The following is a 26,199-nucleotide window of genomic DNA, read 5'->3' on the forward strand; positions in this document are numbered from 1 at the left end:
AAAAATATGGAAATTATTCTGATTGTTTTGGGAGCCACAGGTCTATACATTTGGCATCTTATGAACTCCAGAAGAAAGCTCTCTTTGGCACAAGTATTTATATCTATTTATGTGCTGTGCGAGTTGCACCCTAAAGTTATAAAATATTGCTTAGCACCCAACCAGCACTTATACCCATAACTATAACAGTCATGTGCATAACTGTTATTATTCTATGACTTTCAGAACACTCAGCGCGTAAATGCAGGCCCCAAGTTATAGAATGCAACTCTACACCACCTTGAATGAATTCCTTCAAAAAGGAGGTAAATAAATCCTAAATAAATATGGGTAAACGTCATGCAATCTGCCTTCTGTTTATTCAAATGAAGAAGAGAGCATTTTATTTCAGACTCGGTAATAACCTGAAATCAGAAGCCCTAATTATAGACAAAGGTACATTGGAAATACCCCATTTAGGAGGAAACATCATGCCTGGCCACTCTTCTTCTTCTTCTTTTTTTAATTCTTCCTCCTTCAAGCTTCCAGTTCAATTGTATCTAGGGCTGGATAGAGCACCATGACTCCTTATTTTTAAATATTTGAGGATTTATATTGCCTATTTATATTGCCTTTGAAGTCATTGAGGGCCATAGTTATGAAATGTTAGTGCTAACAGACGATGCTGCGTGCTAACTACCACCATGCTCACAGGAATAACATGGGCTCTATGGCAATAGATACAAATGATTTTAACACTGCTGTTTCGTAAACATCACCCTTATTTATTGTAGTGATAGTTCTTGGATGGGAGCCACGTACCAAAGCTTCTTCCATGTAATTATAGCTCCTACATCAGGCAGGTAGGCGTCACCATTGTGCAACTGCTAGGGCTCTCTCCTCAAGTACTGCAAATGCTATTTCTACAACATCCCCAGCCTCAGACAACCCACAGAACCCATCTCAGGCACTGAACCCAGATTATCCACTTGAAAATGCATGATTTTTTATGGGCCATGAAGTAATCTGTTGTTGTTTTTTTAAGTATATTTTACTATCACCGCCTTGAGTGAATTCCTTCAAAATGGCGATAAATAAATCCAAATAAATAAATATGGTACACATTTGCAGGTCTCACTCATACCCTGCCCCTCAGAGCTATAAATAATAAAGAAATTAAGCGAGAGTCATATGTCTTTTCAAAGAAGTATGCTTTTAGATTTGATTTAAATCCTTGATACAATGATTCCATCTTAAATAAGATGGAAGACTATTCCACAGTGAAGGTCCAACAACACTACAAATAGAATGTATATGATCAAAAAGGATCTGTCGGAAAGATAGCACTACTAAAGAGGTTGCTGAGCTAATTACAAGGTATGTGTAGGTATATAAGGCATTAGGACTAAATTCTATAAATGGTGCCTAAAAAAATCAGTGCCAAAAAAAAAATAGTGCTTAGCGGTATTCTATAAAGAGTGTTTAAAGTTAGGCACCGTTTAAAGAATAGCGAATAGCACTGGGAACCATGACTACATTTAGACATAACCATTTACACCAATGAAACTGTGATGTAAATTCCCATTCCTAAATAGGAATGGATCCTTTTTATTCTATATGCCCCTTTCATGGCCGTGTCACCTTTTCGGACCTAAGCATAAATTTACACACATAAATGTAAATTAAATCCAATTAGCACCAATAATTGCTCATTAAAATCTCACTTATTGGTGCTAATTGGCTCGTTATTCAATTGTGTGCAGAAATTGGGTACATGCCTAAATCTGGGTGTGCATTTTTTAGCAACTTTTATAGAATTGGAGGGTTAGTGTAGGTATTTAAGATAGTACATGAGGCAGGAATGTGGGATACCCTGAAATAAGAATTATATGAACTAGGGTTCGGATTTTGTAAGGAATTTGAGCTGATACTGGCAACTAATGCTCTTACTTGAACTGAGGGGTAATAAGGTCCCATCACTTTGCTCCTATAATTAATTTCATGGTCATGTTTTGAATGAGTTGTAAACTTTTCATCTTTTATATAGGTTCTCCTCAATAATTGTCTTCCCTTACTATCCCTTATACTCCCTCCTCTTCATTCTCTTAAATGTTCATCGCCTTGTCCTCCCCCTATAGATAAGCCCATTATGAAACCACCAGACATTATGTGTTCTTCCGTCTTGCCCCAAGCTCTGGAATGATCTCCTGCCATCTGTACATTCTGAACAATCTTTCAGAAAATTCCAAGCTCTTCTTAAAACTAATTTCTTTAGTATATAACTCTTCTGCCCCTTGCAACTGTTTTGCCTCCTTGTACCCTATAGCCTGTGTGTGCTGCCTAACTTTTCTCTTTGACAAAGAATAACTGTGCTCTGTCCTGTACATGCAATGGCGTTTCTAAATCCGAGTTTTGTTTTAGCATAGTAAACCACCTAGACTTGTGGACCACATTAGGCGGTATAGCAAATCTCTAATAAATATGTCTGTCAGCCGAAAGCCAGAAAACAGTGAATTATAGTAATGCAAATGGCCCAACACCAGTGCATGTATCAGTTTCTTTAATATTATTTGATCGAAGAAAGATTTTGATGAACGAAGTTGTTTTAATTTGAAAAAAGGATTTCTGCACTACAAATGAAATATGTGAATGAAAGTAGAACTTGTCATCAAAAATAACTCTCAGAGTTTTCAGAAAAGTAGAGGAGTGTGGTAGCCGTGTTAGTCCACTCTTAAGGTTATCAATAGAAATCAAACAAAATAAAACATGGAAAAGAAAATAAGATGATACCTTTTTTATTGGACATAACTTAATACATTTCTTGATTAGCTTTCGAAGGTTGCCCTTCTTCGTCATTTCCGATCTGACGAAGAAGGGCAACCTTCGAAAGCTAATCAAGAGTTTTCAGAGAATGCACAACAGTGATTTGAATACTTGCAATACAAAGAGGGGCATTTTCAAAAGATACATCCAAGTTTTGATGAGGACATCCTCGGAAAACGTCCCCATCCAGGGGCGGGGAAACCCGTATTTTCAAAACAAGATGGACGTCCATCTTTCATTTCGATAATACGGTCAGGGACGCCCAAATCCTGAAATTTGGTCATCCTTACAGATGGTCGTCCCTAGACTTGGTCATTTCTGATTTTCGGTGATAATCTAAACCAAGGACGTCCATCTCAGAAACGACCAAATGCAAGCCATTTGGTTGTGGGAGAAGCCAGCATTTGTAGTGCACTGGTCCCCCTGACATGCCAGGACAGCACCCAGGCAACCTAGGGAGCACTGCAGTGGACTTCATAAATTGCTCCCAGGAACATAGCTCCTTTACCGTGTGTGCTGAGCCCCCCCAACCCCCCCCAACCCACTACCCCCAACTGTACACCACTACAATAGCCCTTACAGGTGAAGGGGGGCACCTAGATGTGGTTACAGTGGGTTTCTGGTGGGTTTTGGAGGGCTCACATTTACCACCACAAGTGTAACAGGTAGGGGGGGATGGGCCCGGGTCCGCCTGCCTGAAGTGCACTGCACCCACTAAAACTGCTCCATGGACCTACATACTGCTGTGATGGACCTGAGTATGACATCTGAGGCTGGCAATTAATATTTTTAAAGATGTTTTTTTGAGGGTGGGAGGGGGTTAGTGGCCACTGAGGGAGTAAGGGGAGGTCATCCCCGATTCTCTCCGGTGGTCATCTGGTCATTTTGGTCGTAAGAAAAACACGACTAGGTAAAGTCATCCGAGTGTTCATCAGGGACGTCCTTGTTTCGTTCGATTATGGGTCGAGGATGTCCTAGTGTTAGGCACGCCCAAGTCCCGCCTTCGCTACGCCTCTGATATGCCCCCTTGAACTTTGGCCATCCTTGCGACAGAAAGCAGTTGGGGACGTCCAAAATTGGCTTTCGATTATACCGATTTGGACGACCCTGTGAGAAGGATGTCCATCGTCTGATTTATGTCGAAAGATGGGCATCCTTCTCTTTCGAAAATGAGCCCAAAAGTGGACCAGGCAGCTCTATACTGTTAAGATCATGGTCCTAGTTTTGTCTGCATTAAGTTTCATTTTTTGTGAGCATTGCAAATCTGCAATTCCATCCAACTTGTTGTTTAGACTGGAAATAGCCAATGGTTGTGTGTGATCTATGGTGCAAAGTATTTGGATATCATTTTAAAACAGTAGCGGGCCCTTTTACTAAGGTACGCCGAAAAATGGCCTGCACTGTTGTAGACGCATGTATTGGACATGTACAGGTCCATTATTTAGCACACCTGCAAAAAAGGCCTTTTTGGGGGGGGCCAAAAATGGATGTCTGGCAAAATGAAATTGGCACGTGTCTACAACCACCCATTCACTTAGCGGTAAGGTCTCACATGTTAACCGAGCGGTAATCATCAGCGTGCGTACAATGCTGATTACCACCCGGTTAGTGCCATGCGCTGGAAAATAAAATATATTTTCCAGTGCACATACTGGGCACGTGTAAAAAAATGAAATTACCACCTGGGCCACGTGGTAGCCGGGCAGTAGTTCTGAATTGGCGCATGTTGGGTGCATGTAGGCGCCTACGTGGCTTAGTAAAATAGCCCCTAAGTATATAAAGTCAATCTAATGATTGGATCAATGTACACAATGGCAACAAAGATATTAAATGGTGTAGGGACTAATATGGAACCCCGCATGTAGTCAGTAGGGTTGTGATAAAGAATTCTGCTATGGACTTGGACATTTCAGTTCTTATTTCTATGTTCTATCTAAACTATGGCTTAACAAGTGGATTGTTATGTGATTAAGCCATATTCTGTCTTGTAAACTACTTTGTGGCCTTTATGGGAGAGACAGTATAGAAATTAGTAATAAATAAATACTGCTACAATACTGATACTAATGCAGCGACTTATATTCTGCCACTACCACATTGGCTCAAAGCAGATTACAAAAAGGAGTAGTTATTTCTATGATGTCACAATACAACAGAAATCAAAACTATAATGCCATCCCAATAGGAATTCCAGACAAAAACATTACATACAAACATTTTTTTTAAAATAAGAAAGTCTTCAAATCATGGCAAACTGATCTGCAATCAGATTAATTCTTTAAAGTTTAGAGTAATAGGAGACTATTCCAAATATATGCTGCTTGGTATTGAAATATAGCTATCAACATTTTTTGATTATTTATCACTTCTAGCTTTGGGAAAATGTAAAGTTAAATAAGGATTGAATCATACAACTTTGTTAGAAGACCTTAACCCTCTCCCCCCCTCCCCCCCCCAAACAAACAGGTCATATATGATGGTGATAAACCATTCAGAACTATAAACACAAAACAAAATGTATTAAGTTAGTCCAACAAAATAGGTAACATCTTATTTTCTTTTCTCTGTTTTGTTTTATTTCTATTTATTACCTTTAAAAGTGGACTAACATGGCTATCACATCAGTAAACACAAAACAAGAAACTTTAAATAAAATTCTGGCATTTAAAATTAACTAACGAATATCAAATACAATAGGAGTAATTACCACAGAACTACTGAGCCACTAGGCTATCCTCCAGGACAATCTTTAAAGCACAGTTGATTGTAACTGTGTTCTACTATTTCTACTGTTCATGAGTAAAATTAAGCATTTACACTCACAGCTCATTCATGGATAGGGACTACAAATGTCATTGAAAGATTGTGTCCCATGAGTTATGTGGAGGTCTAGATATCAATATTCTCACCTCCCCCTCACCTTACTTTGTGACCCCAGGTAAGTCACTCTCTGCCTGCATTCATATTTACATGATCAGCTCTCTGGGGAAGGGACCTGATAGCTCAATGATTTATAGCATAGTGCAATGTGTGCTGACCATAAATATTATTTCACATTCCACTGTTCTTCTGTTCCATGACTGCAACTTCAACTATTTATTTGTGGTTATTTCATATCTAGTGAGCAAATGCATTTTTAGAATTTTAGTGGCACAAAGTTCTAAATTTGCTCTGTTATCTAAGCTGGCTAATCCTCTAACTCCCAGGAATACCTACATGTTTTAGGACTTTTACAAACTACATTTGAAAAATTAACCATATTCATTCCAAGCTACTGACTCTTAATTTCTGCTTACTTAAGAGAAAATCTGCTGTGCTATTTACATTTCTAAGGGGTCCTTTTATTACGGTGCGCTAAAAGATTTAGCATGTGCTAACGATTAGCGCACACCAAGGCTAGATTCTATATATGGCAGCAAAAAAATCAGCGCCAAAAAAAGCACTATTCTATAAGCCGTACTTAGAGTTAGGCACGGTTTATAGAATAGCGTTTACGCCAAGGAATTGCGCTTAACTTTAGGCACGGCCATTTGCACCGACTGAAATGTGGCTCAAATGTACGTACCTACATTAGGCACATATCCTCATTATTCTATAACAACATAAGTTAATTTTAGGAATGCCTCTGTTCCGCCTATGACCCTCCCACTTCCACACACCCTTTTTCAGATTGTGCATATAATTAATTCAATTTGTTTCAATAGTTGGTAAAAAGCCCGTTATTGGCACTAATTAGCATAATTAAATTGCACATCCAAATTTGCGCACGCAATTTTTGAGAACTTTTACAGAAGTAGGGAGTAAATGCTGCGCAGTCCATTGTATACCTATGGAGTGGATGGCTCTTAACGCACACTGATTCATTAGAACATACTAAATCCATTTGCACACCTTAGTAAAAGGACCCTTAAATTTCAGGTAATATGTGAAAGTTGTGTTTAGATGAGATTTTTAGTGCCTAACCCAGTGGCATAGCTAGGTGAGGCACCAGGGGAGTGGCCGCTCCCCCAAACGGAGTTCTGCCAGCGCCTATTTTTTCTCGTCGTGTTGCACTGAAAATGTGCGCCAGCACCGGCAGAAGTCCACTCTTGCTCCCCCCAGCGCCATCAACCTGGCTCCGCTTCTGCCTAACCCGCCAAACACATATGACGCAAACTTCCTTTTTTTTATTTCATCCTTTTTAAAAATTTCATTGTTTTCCATTTTCTCCCATTTCGTTTGTTTTGTTCCCTGAGTTATTTCACTTATTTCCTTATGTTGCTTATTTTGTTTTCTATTAAGGCCAACAAGGGAAACAATTGTTGCTGTTCTTCACTATATCATTAGGGTTTTCCATCCAAGTTTTATAAAACTTGCAGGAATCAGCGACAGAGATAACAGCAGCCCATGCCACCAAGAATGAAACAAAGTGGCATGTAATGAATACCTCATAGCACAGCAATAGGGGCTATGTGGAGAGCAGTGGCAAGAACACCACTGGTACAGCAAGAGGAGCAAACATGAAACCAAAGGTGGCATCAACACCCCAGGCTCTGTGAGGAGAGCAAAGCAGTTCCACCAGTGGCACCAAGATCCCCCATGGCACTGAAATGGGGCAAAGCAGAACAAAGACTGGCATGAATCTCAAAAGGCACCAAACAGCAAAACTGCATAAACATGGAATGAACAACATTTCCCTCTGACACTGACATTTTTCCCAGTTCTCTCTATCTCTGCATCTCTAGAAGCTAGATTTTGTCCCTTCTTCTGCTCCAGTTCTTGTCCCAAACCTATACCTTCTCAGTCTCCCCATGAACCACTCATCTACCCTTTGTTAGGTTGCTGTCTTTATCATCCCCAGCTGTCTGGCACCCTTGTCTTTTCCCAGAAAATTTGCTCCCTTTCTTGTTCACCGAAACATCTGTCACCCCCCCCCCACACACACACACACACACACGAAAAAAAAACCATCCTTCTCCTCCTCACCCTCACCCTCTACCTTCCATCCATCTATCTCTTCTCTCTTTTCCAACACCCTCTTACCATTCAATCTCCCCCTTCTTCCTCATCTTCCAACCACCCTCCTTATTCTTGACCTTGTTACTCTCCAAGTCCCCTCCCCAAATGGCAAAAAATTGGAGACAGCACATCTGACCTGCTCTTGCTGCTGGTCCTCTTTCCCCACCCCCCAGATCAGCTGTTTGAACCAGGTTGGGCCATTGGCTCTGCTCTTGTCCTGCTCAAGCTACAGAGGAAAAAGGAGAATACAACAGCTGATCTTCTGCCTCAGAGGAGAAGCAGAAAGAGCAGCAATTGTTCTTTGGCCCAGAAGGTCAGGAAGCAAAGAAATCCCAGCTCTTCTACCCTGCAGGCCATCATGGAAGGGGGAGGGCAACAGAACCAATCAGTTTTCTTCAGTCCCAAGGGCCATATGGAGGACAGAGAGGCAATTCTTTTGTGGCTTTAGAAGGAAGCTCTGATGCCCTATGCCAATTCCACATTTCTCCCACTAACCCCTCCTTATCCCCCCACTTATCCCCCTTCTAAGGCATCCTTGCAGCCACCCCTAATACAATGGTTTCCCCTTCATCGCCTAGCACCTCTTTACTCTTTCCCCACAATGATTCCCAGACAGATTGCCCCCCCCACCTTTCTTGACAAGCCTTGCTCACCAGAAAAAACAGTGGATTGTTTGCATGCTCCATTCCCAGGCCCAATGTGGGCAATTCTATAACTGGGTGCCACAAGTTATGTACTTAGATGCAGCATGTTGACTGTTAATTCTATAATGGCATCTGGATACCCAGATTCTGTTATAGAATACTAGTACAAATTGACATCTGTGCACATTTAGGAACGCCCACTTATGTCATGCAATAGCAGGCATAAATGTGCACATGTAAACGCAACACTTTAGCACATAACATAGGGGCCCTTTAACAAAGTGTTGGTAGGGCTACTGTGCATGTTGCATGTGCCAAATTGACACTACCGCCCAGTTAGCGCGCCCACCTGGCAGCAATATCGAAACTGGCACATGCTGTTTCCCACAGTACAAAATATTTTTCTATTTTCTATCTCAGGGGTGTTCCCGGCAGTAATCGGCAACGTGGCTACATTGGCGCACACTGCATGAGTACCGCACGTGAGTCCTTATCGCTAAGTCAATGGGTGGTGGTAAGGGCTCAGAAAGTAAATATCTGCATGCTATTTTTAATTCTAACGCATGGCCATTTACTGCCCCCCCCCCCCCCCCCCCACTGAAAAAAGACTTTTTTCCCAGCCATGGTCATAACTGGCCCAGCGCGTGCCATAAACACGCACCTACACTACCACAGGCCACCTTTTACCGCGGCATAGTAAAAGGACCTCATAGAGCATTATGTAAGTTATATGTGTAAATGGGGAGCCCCATCTATTCCCCATCCATGCTCTTCCCACGTGTATTCCCTCTTGCATTAAGGGTTGGAGTAAGGCTTCGATTACAGCTTCAGTAGTTGGAGAACAAGGCTAGTGCCAGGCAGACTTCTACGATCTGTGCCCTGACAATGGAAATGACAAATCAAGATTAAGTATGCATATGTAGTATCGCATCATACCTTATAATACGAGTTTATCTTATTGGGGCAGACTGGATGGACCATACAGGTCTTTATCTGCCATCATCTACTGTTACTATCTATGCAAGTTACATGCGCCAGTTATAGAATACTGCTTTGTGACCAACTAGCTTATAAGCACACATTCATGTGTGTCAGTAGTTTAAAATTTTAGCATGCAAATGGCACTTACATTTAGGCACTAGAATTATAGAATGAAGGGGGGGGGTGCCATTTATTTCTCAGAAAATGTGAGCTGTGGTACCTGAGGGGTCCTTTTACTAAGGTGCACTGAAAATGGCCTGCAGTAGTGTAGGCACTTGTTTTGGCAGCGCGCAGAATCATTTTTCAGCGCACCTGTAAAAAATGCATTTTTGGTTTTGGGGTCAAAAATGGACATGCGGCAAAATGAAAATTGGCACGTGTCCATTTTGGGTCTGAGACCTTACTGCTGCCAGCCATTGACTTAGCGGTAAGGTCTCATGTGTTAACTGAACGGTAATGGTCAACACGCATCAAAATGCCGATTACCACCCTTGCGCCAGAAAATAAAAATATTTTCTGATGCAAAAATGAAATTACTGCCCGGGCCACACAGTAGCCCGGTGGTAACTTGGAATTGGCGCACGTTGGGCTTGCATAGGCGCTTACGCAGCTTAGTAAATAGGCCCCTGAATGCCTATGTTCTCAAAATCATGCGAGAACCAAGTGGAAGTTTGGGCACAGATGTACAACTGGAGAGAATGATTGGGATATCAGGCCCACATTTGGGAATAAAAAATGTAGCACTTTATAATATAACTCTCCTATATTGGCACTAGTGTCTGGCTCTAAAAAGGGGGCACCATATTCTCACCATAATGGAAAAGAGTGGAAGGCGTCAACATGCAAAATAAATCATTGTTCAATAACGTTCATAGCCACGTTGGCTTAGTGGCCTTTGTAACAAGAGACAGATGAGCAGTTCAACAAAAAAGCTCTCAGCTTGTTTACTGTTTCTATATAAGTACATACAGTACTTTAAACAGAGAGTGGCTTCAGTAGACAAATGCTGTGCAGGGCTTTTCAGTTTCCTCACAAAGCTTTCAATCATCCACAGGTTCAGGTGTATGGGCCTAAAAGCCTTCTGGATACTAGCAACGTATTAAGTTATTATTTTGCTTCCTTATTTTTGGTATCCAGGATTAGTGCAATCAGAAGGTTGTGAAACAGAAACTGAGAGGATGGTCATTCAAGACAGGTATGCAACCTGTACATAACCTTTAATTCTCTATCCCTTAATTCCCCCCCCCCCCCCCCCCCCCCCACCACCATTAAAAAAGCTACTTATTTTCATTTTGGAAAAACTTACTTATGATCACAAGGTGAACTCACAACCCAAATTCATGTTAATCTAAAATACTAAGGTTATCTGTGTTGAGAAAGAATCCAATTCCAGTTTCCGGCAGATAAAAATGTTGAAAACTCAGGCTGTTGAGTTTGCAGTTCTTAAGAAGCTGTTGCGCTCTGCTGAGTTTGTCACCAAACCCTCCCAGCCTCAGTTAAACAAAGCCTGCATTGTCAGCAGAGGGATACTGAGAAGATGTGCATGATCTAGGCAGGGTCTAGGTCTACCCAAAACCATGTTACTTAATTGAATTTTATTTATTTATTCTTGCTAAAAAACAAATTTGTTCTCAAAAGATATTTATGACCCACCCAGTGTAATGAAAAGCATGAGATTTATACATATAAAATGAAGTGCCACACTAGTGCTTGGTAAAAAAAAAAAATAGTAAGGCAACCTCTGGCAATCAGCATCGAGGCGAGTAGGTTATGATAACTTCCTGTAGTAAAATGCCAATTGTAGTAAAAAAACAATATTGAGAATCTATGCCAGGTCCCTGCCCCAACACTGACTTCTTATGCACAAGCAGCTGAAAACAATGGCACAGTCAGTTGGACCTTCTGTTGTGAAGGCAGAAACCAGGCCCAGGATTTTGCCTTTTTTTTTTTTAAACTAGTGATGCTTTTACAAAAATGCTCTTATGACTTCCCAATCGCCATATATCAGTATCCTAAAATTCCACACCTACTGAAAACATCCACATAAGATGTGCATTTCAACAGAATATTTAAAAAGATGGAGTCACTAACAAGAAGTCAAATTCTACAAATCAACTACTAGGACTATCTTCTAGGGAAAAGTAGATCCTTTTCCATATCACTTTCTTTCCTTATCTATAGATATGAATTCTTGTGAGGTACCCTAGACTATGTATGCCACAAGAAGTCATTCAATTAAATAATCAGCTTAAGATATTTCTTTTGAATATATGTAAAAAAAAAACACAAAGCAAAGGCACTTAACAATAAATAATTCAAATCTACCATGAGTCCCTTCCTCAGACAGCTTCCAGTCTAACTGGGTTCCTGTCTTGCTGGAGTCATAGTAAGGGCGAAATGCAGGACTTCTTGCTCTGCACTCCAGCTTGCCCTGCACATTTGCCTCTGTTTCCAGTTCTGTTCTGAGAACAGATGTATAAATACCTTGGGTATTCAGCTGTAAATCCTGATTTATTCCCACGTTGAAACAACAACAGCCAGGATCTCTGAATCATTATTCATATATTGTGCTTCTTATGTTAGGTTTTGGGAAAAGTTTTCAATTAACAATAATCATCCTCAGATAAACCTCATTGGCTATGTTATTGCCACTGCACAAATCTCTCATTTTAGGTTCTAGCCAATGAACTATAATCAGTGGTGTACCAAGGGGGGGGCGGTGGGGGCGGTCCGCCCCGGGTGCACGCCGCTGGGGGGGTGCCGCGCGCCTGTCAGCTCTTCGTTTTCATGCTCCCTTTGCCCCGGAACAGGTTACTTCCTGTTCCGGGGCAGAGGGAGCATGAAAACAAAGAGCCGGCAGGCGCGCGGCACCCCCCCCCAGCGGCGTGCACCCGGGGGGGTTCTTTCGCCGGGGGATCGGGGGTTCTTTCACCGGGGGGGGGCATCGCGCTGTTCTGGGGGGGCGCTGCACCCGGGGGGCGGGGCGCATCAGCAATCCGCCCCGGGTGTCAGCCCCCCTAGGAACACCACTGACTATAATTTTTTTTTTGTTACATTTGTACCCCGCGCTTTCCCACTCATAGCAGGTTCAATGCAGCTTACATATTATATACAGGTACTTATTTGTACCTGGAGTAATGGAGGGTTAAGTGACTTTCCCAGAGTTACAAGGAGCTGCCCGTGCCTGCAGTGGGAATCCACAACCTGCATAGCGTTCCAGAGTGACTCCATAGATATTATGGCTGGTTCAGAATTCACACAAAGACTAATCAGCGAATTCCCTTTAGAACTTTCACCGTTGAGTGAACTTATTTCAAGACTCTGGGGACTACAAATTATTTTATTTTTTTTGCTCCTGAAGCTGTCCAAAGGAAGAACAGACAACCACAGGCAACTCTTCCAGTAGTCTGTTATCAACCTGACTCAATTCAGAGGCAGGGAGCAGTAACTTAAGATTATAGCAATCACTTCTGGGTCCCAGGGAAGAAGTCATCTCTTTGGGCTTAGTGAAGCGCCATCTGTATTAAGGTCATGAGACTTACCACATACCCGGATGAACACCCTGATGCAAAATAATAATAATAATAATAATAATATAACACAATGTCTCATCTTCTCATCCCGACACAATACGTATAAACCCACAAGTATAAACACCCCAGACTACACACTCTCTATCTTAGACAGCCTGAAAATCCTCGGCGTCACTATCGACCGTAACCTTACATTTGAGAGCCAAGTTAACTCCACAACTAAGAAAATGTTCCACTCAATGTGGAAGCTCAAACGTGTGAAACCATTCTTCCTGAGGAAAACATTTCGCAGCCTGATACAATCAATGGTACTGAGCCATGCAGACTACTGCAATGGAATTTACATGGGATGCAAAGAACAACTCATAACGAAACTTCAGACCACTCAAAACACAGCAGCCAGGCTTATATTTGGAAAAACGCGATTCGAAAGCGCTAAACCCCTCCGAGAAAAAACTACACTGGCTACCAATCAAAGAACGTATTGCTTTCAAAATCTGCACCCTGGTCCATAAAATTATCTACGGTGAAGCCCCGGGCTACATGACAGACCTCATAGACCTACCAACAAGAAACACAATCGGAACAACACGAACATACCTAAATCTCCACTACCCAAGCTGCAAAGGACTCAAATAGAAATCAACTTATGCATCCAGCTTCTCCTACATAAGCACACAATTGTGGAACGCACTACCAAAAGCCATGAAAACAACATACCACCACCTAAACTTCCGGAAATCACTAAAACCAATCTGTTCAAAAGGCTTACCCTATCGGCCTAACCTAATTACCTAAACCCTGCAACACAACGAAACCAAAGCTTGTTACAGACTCTGCATAACTCTTCCTCTCTACGATTCCTAAGTGTCTACAACACTTGAACCTTAATCGACCACAACAACTCTTTGTATCTGTCTCTCTACCGGAGATGGCGAACGCCTGTATGGTACCACGTAAGCCACATTGAGCCTGCAAATAGGTAGGAAAATGTGGGATACAAATGTAACAAATAAAATAAAATAAGTGTTTATTGTATAAACACTGGAGAATGCCACTTTTCCTAGTACTCTCTCAACCCTCCTCTGGCTTCTCTAACATAACATCCTTATATTCCGCAAATACCTCAACGAAGTTCACTGTGGATTGTAATTAAGAGATTGGACAGTCAACCAAGAAGTACAATAATAGTTAAAATGTCAGATGTAGCCTATTCATTCAGTACAAATTTCTGGAACAGAAAAGTTTTCAGGTCTCTTCTAAATCGAGTATAGTTTGAGATATATAAAAAATGAGTGAAAATTCATTTAAACATTATCCGGATTTATACTAGGAGCCAATGTAAATGGATTAGAAAATGTGTTATTCTTTCAACTCTGGAAAAATCGAAGATCAACCGTATAGCGGTGTTCTGGATGGTTTGTAATCTTCTATTCATAAATTTAGGACAATCCAGAAAAATGATATTACAATAGTCAAGCAAGGACAGTACCAAGGATTGAGCCATCAGCCTAAAACCTAACTCTTTAAAAAATGTCAGATCCGTCTTAATTTTCTCGTCTGGTGAAGTGACTTTTTAACCACGATATGTATTCGTGGCTCTAAGGATAACGTTTGATCAATTAAAACACAAGGTATTCTAATTGTTGATGATAGTTCATACTCAGTGTTCTCTTATATGCAAGCCACATTGAGCCTGCAAAAAGGTGGGAAAATGTGGGATACAAATATAACAAATAAATAAAAAATAAATAAATGATATCCTTCACTCGGTTTTTCTGCCGTTTCTATCCTGGCAGCTCCTAATTAGGGCAACCAATGGAATGCCTTTTTTCGGGGGGAGTGCCCAAGCTCCAAACTTCCTGATCAGAGGGGCAAAAGCCTGCAGGCCTTGAGCATATGTGGGATGCTCAAGGCCCTGCACTGGCCAATTCTGATGCCTCTTATGCTATTCTGATTTTAGAGTTGCAGTCCTGGGGGGAGGGAGGTAAGAAAATAAATACCTCACAGAGCAGAGAGGGAAGCAAAGTTTTTAGGGGGGGGTGCCATGGCACCTGTAGCTTACATTTGGACGTCCCTAGATTTGGTCGTCCCTAGACACGGACATGTCTGACTTTCAGCGATTTTCTAAACCAAAGACGTCCATGTCGAAAACGGCCAAATGCAACCCATTTGGTCGTGGGAGGAGCCAGCATTTGTAGTGCACTGGTCCCCCTGACATGCCAGGACATCAACTGGGCACCCTAGGGGGCTCTGCAGTGGACTTCGTAAAATGCTCCCAGGAACATAGCTCCCTTACCTTGTGTGCTGAGCTCTCCAAACCCCCCCAATACCCACTACCCACAACTGTACACCATTACCATAGCCCTTATGGGTGAAGGGGGTACCTATATATGGGTACAGTGGGTTTGTGGTGGGTTTTAAAGAGTTCGCTGTTCCCTCCACAAATGTAACAGGTAGGGGGGGTTATGGGCCTGGGTCTGCCTGTCTGAAGTGCACTGCAGTACCCTCTAAAACTGCTCCAGGGACCTGCATGCGCTGTCATGAACCTGAGTATGACATCTGAGGCTGGCATACAGGCTGGCACGACATATTTTTAAAGATGGTTTTTGAGGGTGGGAGGGGGTTAGTGACCACTGGGGGAGTAACGGGAGGTAATCCCCAATTCTCTCCGGTGGTCATCTGGTCATTTCGGGGATGGGACGACTTCCCTATGAAGAAAGATTAAGGAGGCTAGGGCTATTCAGCTTGGAGAAGAGACGGCTGAGGGGAGACATGATAGAGGCATATAAAATAATGAGTGGAGTGGAACAGGTGGATGTGAAGCATCTGTTCACGCTTTCCAAAAGTGCTAGGACTAGGGGGCATGCGATGAAACTACAGTGTAGTAAATTTAAAACAAATCGGAGAAAATGTTTCTTCACCCAACGTATAATTAAACTCTGGAATTCGTTGCCGGAGAAAGTGGTGAAGGCGGTTAGCTTAGCAGAGTTTAAAAAGGGGTTGGACGGTTTCCTAAAGGACAAGTCCATAAACCGCTACTAAATGGACTTGGGAAAAATCCACAATTCCAGGAATAACATGTATAGAATGTTTGTACACTTGGGAAGCTTGCCAGGTGCCCTTGGCCTGGATTGGCCGCTGTCGTGGACAGGATGCTGGGCTCGATGGACCCTTGGTCTTTTCCCAGTATGGCATTACTTATGTACTTATGTACCTTTTTGTGGCTTAGTCATAAGAAAAAACAGGTCCAGGTGAAAACGTCCAAGTGTTCGTCAGGAACGTCCTTGTTTTTTTTTTCGATTATGGGTCAAGGCCATCCAAGTGTTAGGCACGCCCAAGCCCCGCCTTCACTACACCTGACACACCCCCTTGAACTTTGGTCATCCTTGTGACAGAGTACAGTTGGAGATGTCCTAAATCGGCTTTCGATTATACCGATTTGGACGTCCCTGGGAGGACGTCCATCTTCCGATTTATGTTGAAGATTTATGTTGAAAGATGGACGTCCTTCTCTTTCGAAAATGAGCCTGTCACCCTGCTCTTCTATCCTGTCTCTCAGTTGCTCTTCTTAATATTTTCCACACAAGAAATTATTTCTTGCCCCCCTTCACTGTTTGAAAATGGTCATACTGAAAAGCATCAAAAACGGTAGCCATATTTTCAACCCCCAAAGGCATCTGTAAACTAATTCCAAAGCATTATTAAACTGTAAAGTATGAAGCACAATCCTATTTGGGTGAATTTGCTATGAGGGCAGTATTCAAAGCGACTTCTCTTTTTTGCAGGTATAGCATAGTAATGGGCACTTTCAATACTGCCCATCCACAAAAATATAAAATTATATGTAATTTCAAAGGTGTTCTCACCGGAATGTTTAGGTCAGAGAAGGAAACACACGCACAATTTTGGATTTTCAAAGCTAATCAGAAAAAAAAACTGTTGAACATTTCTGTGAATCATTTTCCTTATGTAATAAATCAAAGCAAAACCAGCTTTATCATTTTGTTTTTGATTACTGGTGCAAACCCCATGGGTTAAATTTATTTGCATAATTGTGCCAGTATGGGCAGTTTTGTCCCCAAAAGAAAATATATGCCATTTAATATTAGAAATGTGGAAAAAGAAACTTCCAACATTCACTGTAAACATGAGTACATTTAGCCTTTCTAATAAATGTCTGAAGCTTGCACACATTGTTTAAAAGGCATATAATGTAGAGAATAAGAGTTTATTTTGAAGTCATGCTAGAATTTCCAACTTCTTGTTCAAGAGTATAAAAGTAGGAGAAAAGCCCTATATCTTCTGTATTCACAACATTCATCCATAGACTGTCAAAATACCCAGTTTCTGAAGGGGGACTCATGCCTATCTCTACATTTGAGCACTGTGGCATTTGTGGTCTTGTTACTTCCTTTTACAATTACTGCAGCATGTAGGTGTCCAATGGCTCAGTGGCAGTGCTGTACACTTCCATGTGTGAAATTTGGAACTGACCCCCAATGTCTACTTCTGCTTTTAAGGCTGACAGAAGGGATAATGCAGAGAATGGAAAGGGTCCTGGGCATCACTCAACAGTGACACCTAATGGCCAGACTCAGAGTGCACAAGTACTGGTTATTCCTTATGATGGCCTGAGGCATTGTAGGCCCAGCAGGGACTGATTCAGATTGAGCTGCAAGGTCCAAAAGGAACAAGCAAAACCTGTCAGCTCCAAAAATAAATACTACAGGTAGCAAAACTTGTTAGGAAATTGTCTTGTAAAACCAGAACTGGTCTAATGGCTCCTTCTAGAAACTGGGGGCCCTTTTACTAAAATGCATTACGAAATGTGCTTAACCCTGGATTCTGTATATCACACCTGGAGAACAGCGCCAAAATCTAGGTGTATTCTATAACAACACAAGTAGCTTACTTTACTTAATGAACTAAGCAGTGTTTATAACTGCACTTAAGAATAAACAATTAGCACTAATTGGCAGTAATTAGAATTTATGTGCACAATTCACTAAGCGTATTCTGTAATGAACTGCGCCTAAATTCTAATGTGTGCAGTTCAAAAGGGGTGTGGCTATAGGCAGGGAAATGGGCGTTTCGTAGGCGTTTCAAAATTTGTGCGCGCATAAATCTACGCTTAGGGATTTAGGCCATATTCTATATACTGCGCCTAAATCTATGCACCGCTTATAGGATACGCTTAGGCAGAATCTTTACTGCGTGGATTTTTTAGGCGCCATATATAGAGAATCTGGCCCTTAGTGCATTTCAATGTCAGACTTTCCAATTTGCTAAGCCCAATTTTAATGCAGCCCAAATTAGAGCTTTTTTTTTTCCTTTTTATTTTTGCAGGTCCCACGCTAATCTTTCCATTACCGTACAAGACCTGCAAAAATATTAATGAGGGAGCACTTACCACCTCCTGCTTAGGAGGTGCTAAGTGCTCCCGTGTTAAGTCTGAGTTATCCAGTTAGTGTGCACTAATGCTAATTTGCTAGCTGGATCACACTTCCACACCCATTCCCCACCCAAGACACAACCCCTCCCGAAAAAATAACAAAAACGTAGTGCACAATTAGCACACTCTGATAAATCTCCACAAAATGCTTTAACGCATTTTGCCCTAAGCCTTTCTTTCCCACATTAAGCATGCATTAGTGCTTAGTATTATTATTATTAGTATTTGTATAGCGCTACCAGACGCACACAGCGCTGAACACCTGATACAAAGAGACAGTCCCTGCTCAAAAGAGCTTACAATCTAAATAAACAGTTTAGTACAAGGGCCCCTTGGTCCCTTAGCAGCACTGTCATTTTTTCAATTTTTCTTTCCTCCCAGAGGCTCCTTTACTGTGCAATTCAGTGGGAAATAAAATATTTTTCTACCTTCTCATCCCTGCCCCCACCCCCTTCCAAGTCTCTTGTGTAAACTCCAGTACTAACTAGATTGCTCAAGATCTCATTTTTCTTCATTGGTTCCTCTTTTAGTTTCATTCACAGGTTCTCTCTTTATTGCCCTAAGTTGTCTTATTTTGTCTTATTTGCTATTTACATCTTGGAATAAGAGTGTAATGCCTGTACATTACAAGTGTTCAGCGCTGCGTGCGTCTGGTAGCGCTATACAAATGCTAATAATAAATAATAATAATACTATAGCCAGGCTCTTTATTTTTAAATAATTTCTTTCCTGAGTCTTCTCTTCCTTTCTCAAGTCTCCTCTTCATGTGTTTTGCAGTTACAAGTGTGATTTAGGTGCCGATTATAGAATACACTTAGTTGATATTTCAGCACTTAAATCTACACGCATCCGTTTACACAAATGAAAACATGGCGTAAATCCCGGCACGTAGATTTAGATGCACTGGGCATATTCTAAAACTAGGCACATAAATCTCAGAACGCCCATGATATGCCCATAACCACACCCCTTTTTGCCTATGTTAGAGGTTTGGCACACATCAATACAGAATACGCTTAGTGAGCTGTGCACCTAAATTCTAATCAGTGCCAATTAGTGCTCATAGTTGCATGTTGTTCTGTTATCAGTGCTCATTAGCTTGTTAAGCTTGTTAAGCGCACTGTTATAGAATCTGCTCTGATTTTGGTACAGATCTCTATATAGAATCCGGGGGAAAATGCAAATGAAAAAACAGCTTGATGACATCATTATCATTATTATTTGTATCCCACATTTTCCCACCTTTTGCAGGCTCAATGTGGCTTACATATAACCATTAACGGCGTTAGCCGATTACGGTCTGAACAAATACATGGTATGAATACAAAGTGATATTGTGGTATAGTGAAGTACATGTATGGTAGGAACAGTTGGGGGGGAACTTAGAGAGGGAAATGGGGAAGAAGAGTCAGGTAATGTCCGTTACGGTCTTTAGTTATATTGTGTCGCAAGTGACCAGGTATCTTTATGTTGAGTCGGTGGGGTATGCTCTTCTGAACAGGTCTGTCTTTAGTGCTTTCTGAAAATTTAGGTGGTCGAGCGTAGTTTTTACTGCTTTTGGCAGTGCGTTCCATAGTTGTGCGCTTAGGTAGGAAAAGACTGCCCCCTAAAATACGTGTTTTAGAAGATAACGAGATAATTGTGCTTTTTATGTTGGATCTAGGGATCTCTCCTAAACCAGTGGAAAATCTGGTAATTAATATGTCTAATACTTACAGTAAATTACAATTATACATTCTTTCTTTCTTTCTTTCTTTCTTTCTTTCTCTCTCTGGCTGTGGATCTGCTCACTACTATAAACAAGAATGTTTTCTCAGATACAACTTCTGTGACAGTTCCAGTACTATCTTCTTTCCCTTTTTCATATAGTACTTTGTCTTCAGTTTCCTCTCTATACCAGGCTCTGCTTAACACCACCAGCAACCTTTCACCTTTCTGATTTGGCACCTGCTGCAGCCAGATATATAATGCTGCTTAGTTCATTGCCAAGAGTCCTATGATATAGCAGCTTGATTCATAGCTATTCCTACCAGCTAAAACAGATTTGTTTCTAAAACTGCAGAAATGTAGCAGTAAAGAAACATACTTTACATTTTTGAGTGAGCATATCCTTGAACAATTTTTTTGTCAAATATTTGATCCAGTGCAAAAACGCCTACAAAATCTACATCCAATAGAAAATCCTCAAGAACCCACAGGCTCAGCAGAAACAACACATACACACACAAAAAAACTACATTTTCAAGATTACTCTCAACTTTCTCCCTCTCCCAAAGTTAGCTGTAAACCAAATAAATATTAAAACGTTTTGGTGAAAAAGAATTATGGTGCTCCCTATATAGAAATAGTTTGGGTTTTTTTTGCCTTGAAGCAGGCCCTACAGGACCAAAACTGTTCTATATGGAGAAGAAAATGTACACAATTTTTATTTTTACTATGTTTGCGTGCTATAGAAATGCTAAATAGTAGTAGTAGTAGTTTTTATATGTTTTCCTAGTAGTGAATTAGATTCCTGTTGGTTGCTCATATGATATATATATGTGTGTGTGTGTGTGTGTTTCTCTAAATGTCACCATCTCTTGGAAAAGGTAACTAAAGTTTCTTGAAACAAAAAAAATGAGGTTTTAATGAATTCTGATAAAGCAAAAAATTTGTAATACAACAGTCCAAACCTCATCCTTTTATATGAAAATAATAAAAGTTGCAGAAATTTAAACATGTAACTTTTTCAGTTTGCACATGGACCCATGACATGACACAGGATCCGCAACTTTAGTCACCTTTTCCCAGAGACCGTCATAGATTGATAGATAGATATGTCTTGGCTATTTTAGAAGGTTTCTAATTATGAGCAATACTTTGTACTTTCTTAAGTGGCTTCATATGAACCTACAGTCATCAAACTGTGGTCAAAACTTTGTACATTCACAAGTTGTGAAAGTTCAACGTTGGCTCACAATTTGCTGAATGTAGGTTCATATGCACCCTTCTCTAATATATGTTTAGGTAAAACTCATTTGGCCTAGGAGTTCTTTGCTTGAAACATAGTTGACTTAGAATTATGTTGGACATTTTTTGGGTCTACAGTTTGCTGTTGCTACAGCGCTCCCGCACTCCACCGCTGGCTGAACGCTCTGCCTCTGGTATGCAATATGGTCCCTCCCACATGAAAGGTGCTCTGCTCTAATCTCTCCTGTTCTGTTGCAGACGCACACAAAAAAAAAACAACCATTTGGAGAAACTTTTTTTTTTCCCTGGGAAATATCTGCTACTTCCAACCTGCCACCTCGTTGACTCTTAATTTGTCAAGTGCAAGGGAGCTAGGTTCAGGCAGCGTCTTGGTACAACGATAAACTGAGTGGATTTCTGAAAGGTAAAGTCTGCTACCAGACGGCGCTGGGCTCAATTATTGGCTGTGGAGGTGCAAAGGTTAAAAAAAAATCTGGTTTGGTGAGGAAAGAAAACGGGATAAATATCCCTGCACCAGGAACGTGTCCGCCACCTCCTCAAAGCTCCCTGTCCAGACTTCTCTTTATATAGAGACTGAAGACAAAAACAAATAAACCAATCCGATTTCCATGCGTGATTTTTAGCCCTTGCAGGTTTCCGAACTACCGCCCATTCTTATGCCAGGCAGAAGTAAACAAAACCGGGCGCTACTTACCACCCGAGGTGAGCAAGGCTCGAGGTCGGCAGGAGAGCGGGAAAAGCGCGAGCCAGCAGCACCTGGTTCCCGTCGCGCGAGGCTCTCCCGGGCACAGCTCCCAACGGGCAGCTACCGCATCTTCTCACTGCAGACTTGAAGGGGAAGGTGTGTGCTCGTTTTGTCTCTACCACACCAGGCAGCTCAAAATAAGGAGTGCGTTGCAACTCCTTGTGGCGCTTTTTAAAGCAAGCCTGAGCCCTCTTCGCCCTTCTACACTTGCCCCCAAGAACCAAGGTCCATGCCGCGAAAAACTTGGCAATTAGCAGCAGCAGCCGGGCTAAGCCTAAATCCTCGCTCCTCACTGACCTAAGCTGCACATTCCAAAGTACTAAACAAGAGCCGAGAAGGAACTCTGAAGAGAAAAGTCCTGACTAGACAGAAAAGATAAATATCCGTCCACAATGTGACTTCTGCCCATACGAGCTTGGCGAAAAAAAGAAAACAAAACCCACAATCTGTGAATCGCAGGAGGACTCCAACCTAAGATTGGAAGAAATATGTAAAGTAGATGTGTTTTCTCTCACAGTAGCGAGGTTGTCTCGTGTATACTCCCTGCCCTTAAACTCACCAAACCAGATTTCTGCTCCCCGCACCAGCAACTTCCCCGTACATCTAAATTGAAATTTTATCCTCTCTACTGAGCTCTTGCTGGCTGAAAGCCAGTGCAACATTCCTCCTCTTTTAGGAGTGTTGATACCTTTGCCATTAAAAAAAAGGGCAGATGAAAGGAAGAAACCCTAGCAAGATACAGTGTGCAGGTTAAGAGACGCTGATAAACTTTTTTTCACACTAGTTTAATAAGCTTAATTTTTTTAAACACGAAAAAAACTAGAAAACATTTTCCCCAAATCCATGCCCTTTCCTCTGTGAGAACGCAGCCTCACAGTGTTAAGTGTAAAACCACCCCTATTTGTCGAGGCACCTGCGTAATAATAATGCCTCTGTCCGCTTTGGGCAGTTAGCAAAATCGTGATGAGGCACCATACACTGTCTTATCCCCCCTTTTTGCTGCTGTTAATGGAGTTCAGCTAATGAAGCGAGCGCGAGTTTCGATTCTGGTCTTGTCTGAGGGCGGCGGCGGCGCTCACTCACCTGAGACACAGCATTTCTGACTTCACTGTAGGAGGGATGTTACCGGGACAGCAGGCTCGTCCTGACCTTCCCTGTTCTGCTCTCCGCCATGCACAGGCTGCTGGGCTCCGGGCGCCTGATCTTTCTCCCCCCTTCTCTGACCTTAGAAGTCACATCTGGTTTCTAGAAAAGGAACCAGAGACGAGTCAGTTTCGAAGCAACAGCCAAGTTCACTCTTAACCTTGTCCTTAGTTCCTCTCAGCCCTCCACCTTAGATTCACAATGAAAGAACAACAGAGCCTAAAAGTGCATTTTTTTCCAACCTGTCCTGCATTACCTGTGTATGCAAGGGTTAAGCACCCTGATTTGCAGTATTTAAACAGAGCACAAAAACCTGTTTACAGTAAACGTAATCAGCCAACAGGAAATCTAATTCACTACTTGTGACTAAACAGACTGGAACAGGAAGCAGACACAATCTGAAAGAAAAACAGAAGAGGAGCAATTCCTGATTGCAATGTCATGTAACTGAATATGTGACATAGCCTCAGACACCCTTCCTTGTAGTTAACTTTTTCCCCCACTTACATAGATAACATAGGCATATTAATATTGCCCATCCAATTTCTGGAGCAAGTTTTCAATTTATTCTGAGTGTAGCAGTGAATAGGGGCATATGGGATCCAAACTAAACATGTACTCTGTGTCACCAGTGTTTTACTTGAATCTTAAACCATGGTAGCATCTTTGACCTGGTACTTTCCAATTGGTTCCAATATCTTTACAGACAAAAGGTGGCCCAAGCATATACGCTTTCAACACCTCAGTCTAAACATTTGGGGATTTGTTTTGTAGTTCTGTGATTTCTATCTTATGGGCCGATGATCAGAAGCAAACACAAGCGCTAGAGGCTGTTAGTGCCATACTAGCACCTGCGTTTCCTACCGCCCCATGATCAGAGCCCCTGAGCACATCAAACAACGCACTCGCAGCCTCTGAATGCAAATAGCATTCAAATGCATGCAAAACAGGACTAAACATATTCATCCCCAATGATCAGCGACCAGCGTGCCAAAGATTGGCACGCTGGCCACGGCAAACCCTACGCCAGCTCAGAGGTGGCATTAGGGTTTGCAGACCATTGGGGAGGAATGGTGAGCCCTGTCCAGCATTCATTTGCATGCTAGCAGGCACCCATTCCCCCCCCCCCCCCCCAATGAAGCAGCCCCTGCAGGAACCTCGACCCGACCCGACCAACCCCCCCCCCCCCCCAGCGACAGAGGGCTAGAGGTCCAGTGTTCCTCCAGTCCCACAGACCCCCCCCCCCAACACAGGTTCAGAGGGGACTGCAGATCCAGTGAGACTATAGTGTTTTATTTATTTATTGCATTTGTATCCCACCTTATCCCACCTATTTGCAGGCTCAAAGTGGCTTACATAATTTTGTTACACACAGTTAATCCTGGATGTCAGGTACAATTATTGTTGTGCAGAGATTAATTAAGGGAAGAAGTAGAGAGAAGGAAGGAATTTAATAGGTATATTTAATAGGTATAGTGTTCAGTACTTAATCCCCACTCTTCTGAGCAGAAGACATGGAGAAAATTCTGGTTTAACTAGGAGAGAGTGGGACTGGCGGTGTCACTCAGTCCCACAGATCAAAAAAAAAGGTGAAGCACACATACCCAATACTGTGAAAGACAGTGTGCCGTCACATCAAAATGAAAGGAAGCAATTTCACCAGTGGCACTACACAGTGCCACAAGCTCTGTACTCATTGTCCTGTGCTGCTGCCACTAACAGGCATTCTTGACTCCAACTGGGGGAGGGAGGCATGGCCAACTTGCAGAAGAACTGCGGCAACCATCAAATGAAGAGGCGAAGTGACCATAATGTCCAATTTAATATCATCACCACTTATTGAAATAAAATCATACTGAAATAAAATCACCACTTATTGAAATAAAATCATACTAGAAGGTTGTTAGACTGTATAGAGAGAGGTGTGACCAGCAGAAGAAAGGAGGTGTTGATGCCTCTGTATAAGTCGTTGGTGAGGCCCCACCTAGAGTATTGTGTTCAGTTTTGGAGGCCGTACCTTGCGAAGGATGTAAAAAGAATTGAAGCGGTGCAAAGAAAAGCTACGAGAATGGTAAGGGATTTGCGTTACAAGACATATGAGGAGAGACTTGATGACCTGAACATGTATACTCTGGAAGAAAGGAGAAACAGGACGTTCAAATATTTGAAAAGTATTAATCCACAAACAAACCTTTTCCAGAGGTGCGAAGGCAGTAGAACGAGAGGACATAAAATGAGATTGAAGGGGGGCAGACTCAAGAAAAATGTCAGGAAGTATTTTTTCACGGAGAGAGTAGTGGATGCTTGGAATGCCCTCCCGCGGGAGGTGGTGGAAATGAAAATGGTAACAAAATTCAAACACGCGTGGGATAAACATAAAGGAATCCTATTCAGAAGGAATGGATCCTAAGGAGCTTAGCCGAGATTGGGTGGCAGAGCCGGTGGCGGGAGGCGGGGATAGTGCTGGGCAGACTTATACGGTCTGTGCCAGAGCCGGTGGTGGGAGGCGGGGCTGGTGGTTGGGAGGCAGGGATAGTGCTGGGCAGACTTACATGGTCTGTGCCCTGAAAAGGACAGGTACAAATCAAGGTAAGGTATACACAAAAAGTAGCACATATGAGTTTATCTTGTGGGCAGACTGGATGGACCATGCAGGTCTTTTTCTGCCGTCATTTACTATGTTACTATGACCCAACACAGCCATGTTTTGGCTTATGTTGCCTGCGTCAGGGGTCTGCAAATATACAAAATAAAAACACTAAACACAAGATTAAAAATATACAATTTTCAAAATGAGCAATGTAAACATTAAAATAATGGTACAAAAACATGGCACAAAAATGTGTATTATTCCAACCTGTGACTTTAAACCATAGGCCCTGTTTACTAATCAGTGCTAAGGGTGCATTAGCATTTTTGCATGCACTA

At 42.0% G+C, this 26,199-nt stretch overlaps 1 protein-coding gene and 1 pseudogene across 3 annotated transcripts in view; both read right to left on the reverse strand.

The window, feature by feature from the left end:
- Positions 1-23,617, reverse strand: part of RBM47 (RNA binding motif protein 47) — a 270,111-nt gene extending 246,494 nt beyond the window's left edge. For 2 of the 3 annotated variants that reach the window (XM_030191327.1, XM_030191322.1), the window contains exons 1-2: positions 23,528-23,617; positions 23,212-23,373 (exon numbers count right to left, since the gene is read on the reverse strand). In XM_030191327.1, the coding sequence (XP_030047187.1) occupies positions 23,212-23,225 (14 nt within the window). In that variant the 5' untranslated portion in view covers positions 23,226-23,373; positions 23,528-23,617. Of the gene's footprint in view, positions 1-22,077; positions 22,486-23,211; positions 23,374-23,527 lie in introns of those variants that run through there. The other variant, XM_030191326.1, reaches the window with a different exon arrangement.
- Positions 11,967-12,088, reverse strand: LOC115463900 (annotated as a pseudogene).
- Positions 23,618-26,199: the final 2,582 nt, after the last annotated feature.

The sequence above is a fragment of the Microcaecilia unicolor genome, chromosome 2, assembly GCF_901765095.1.
Source record: "Microcaecilia unicolor chromosome 2, aMicUni1.1, whole genome shotgun sequence".
Classification (NCBI taxonomy): domain Eukaryota; kingdom Metazoa; phylum Chordata; class Amphibia; order Gymnophiona; family Siphonopidae; genus Microcaecilia; species Microcaecilia unicolor.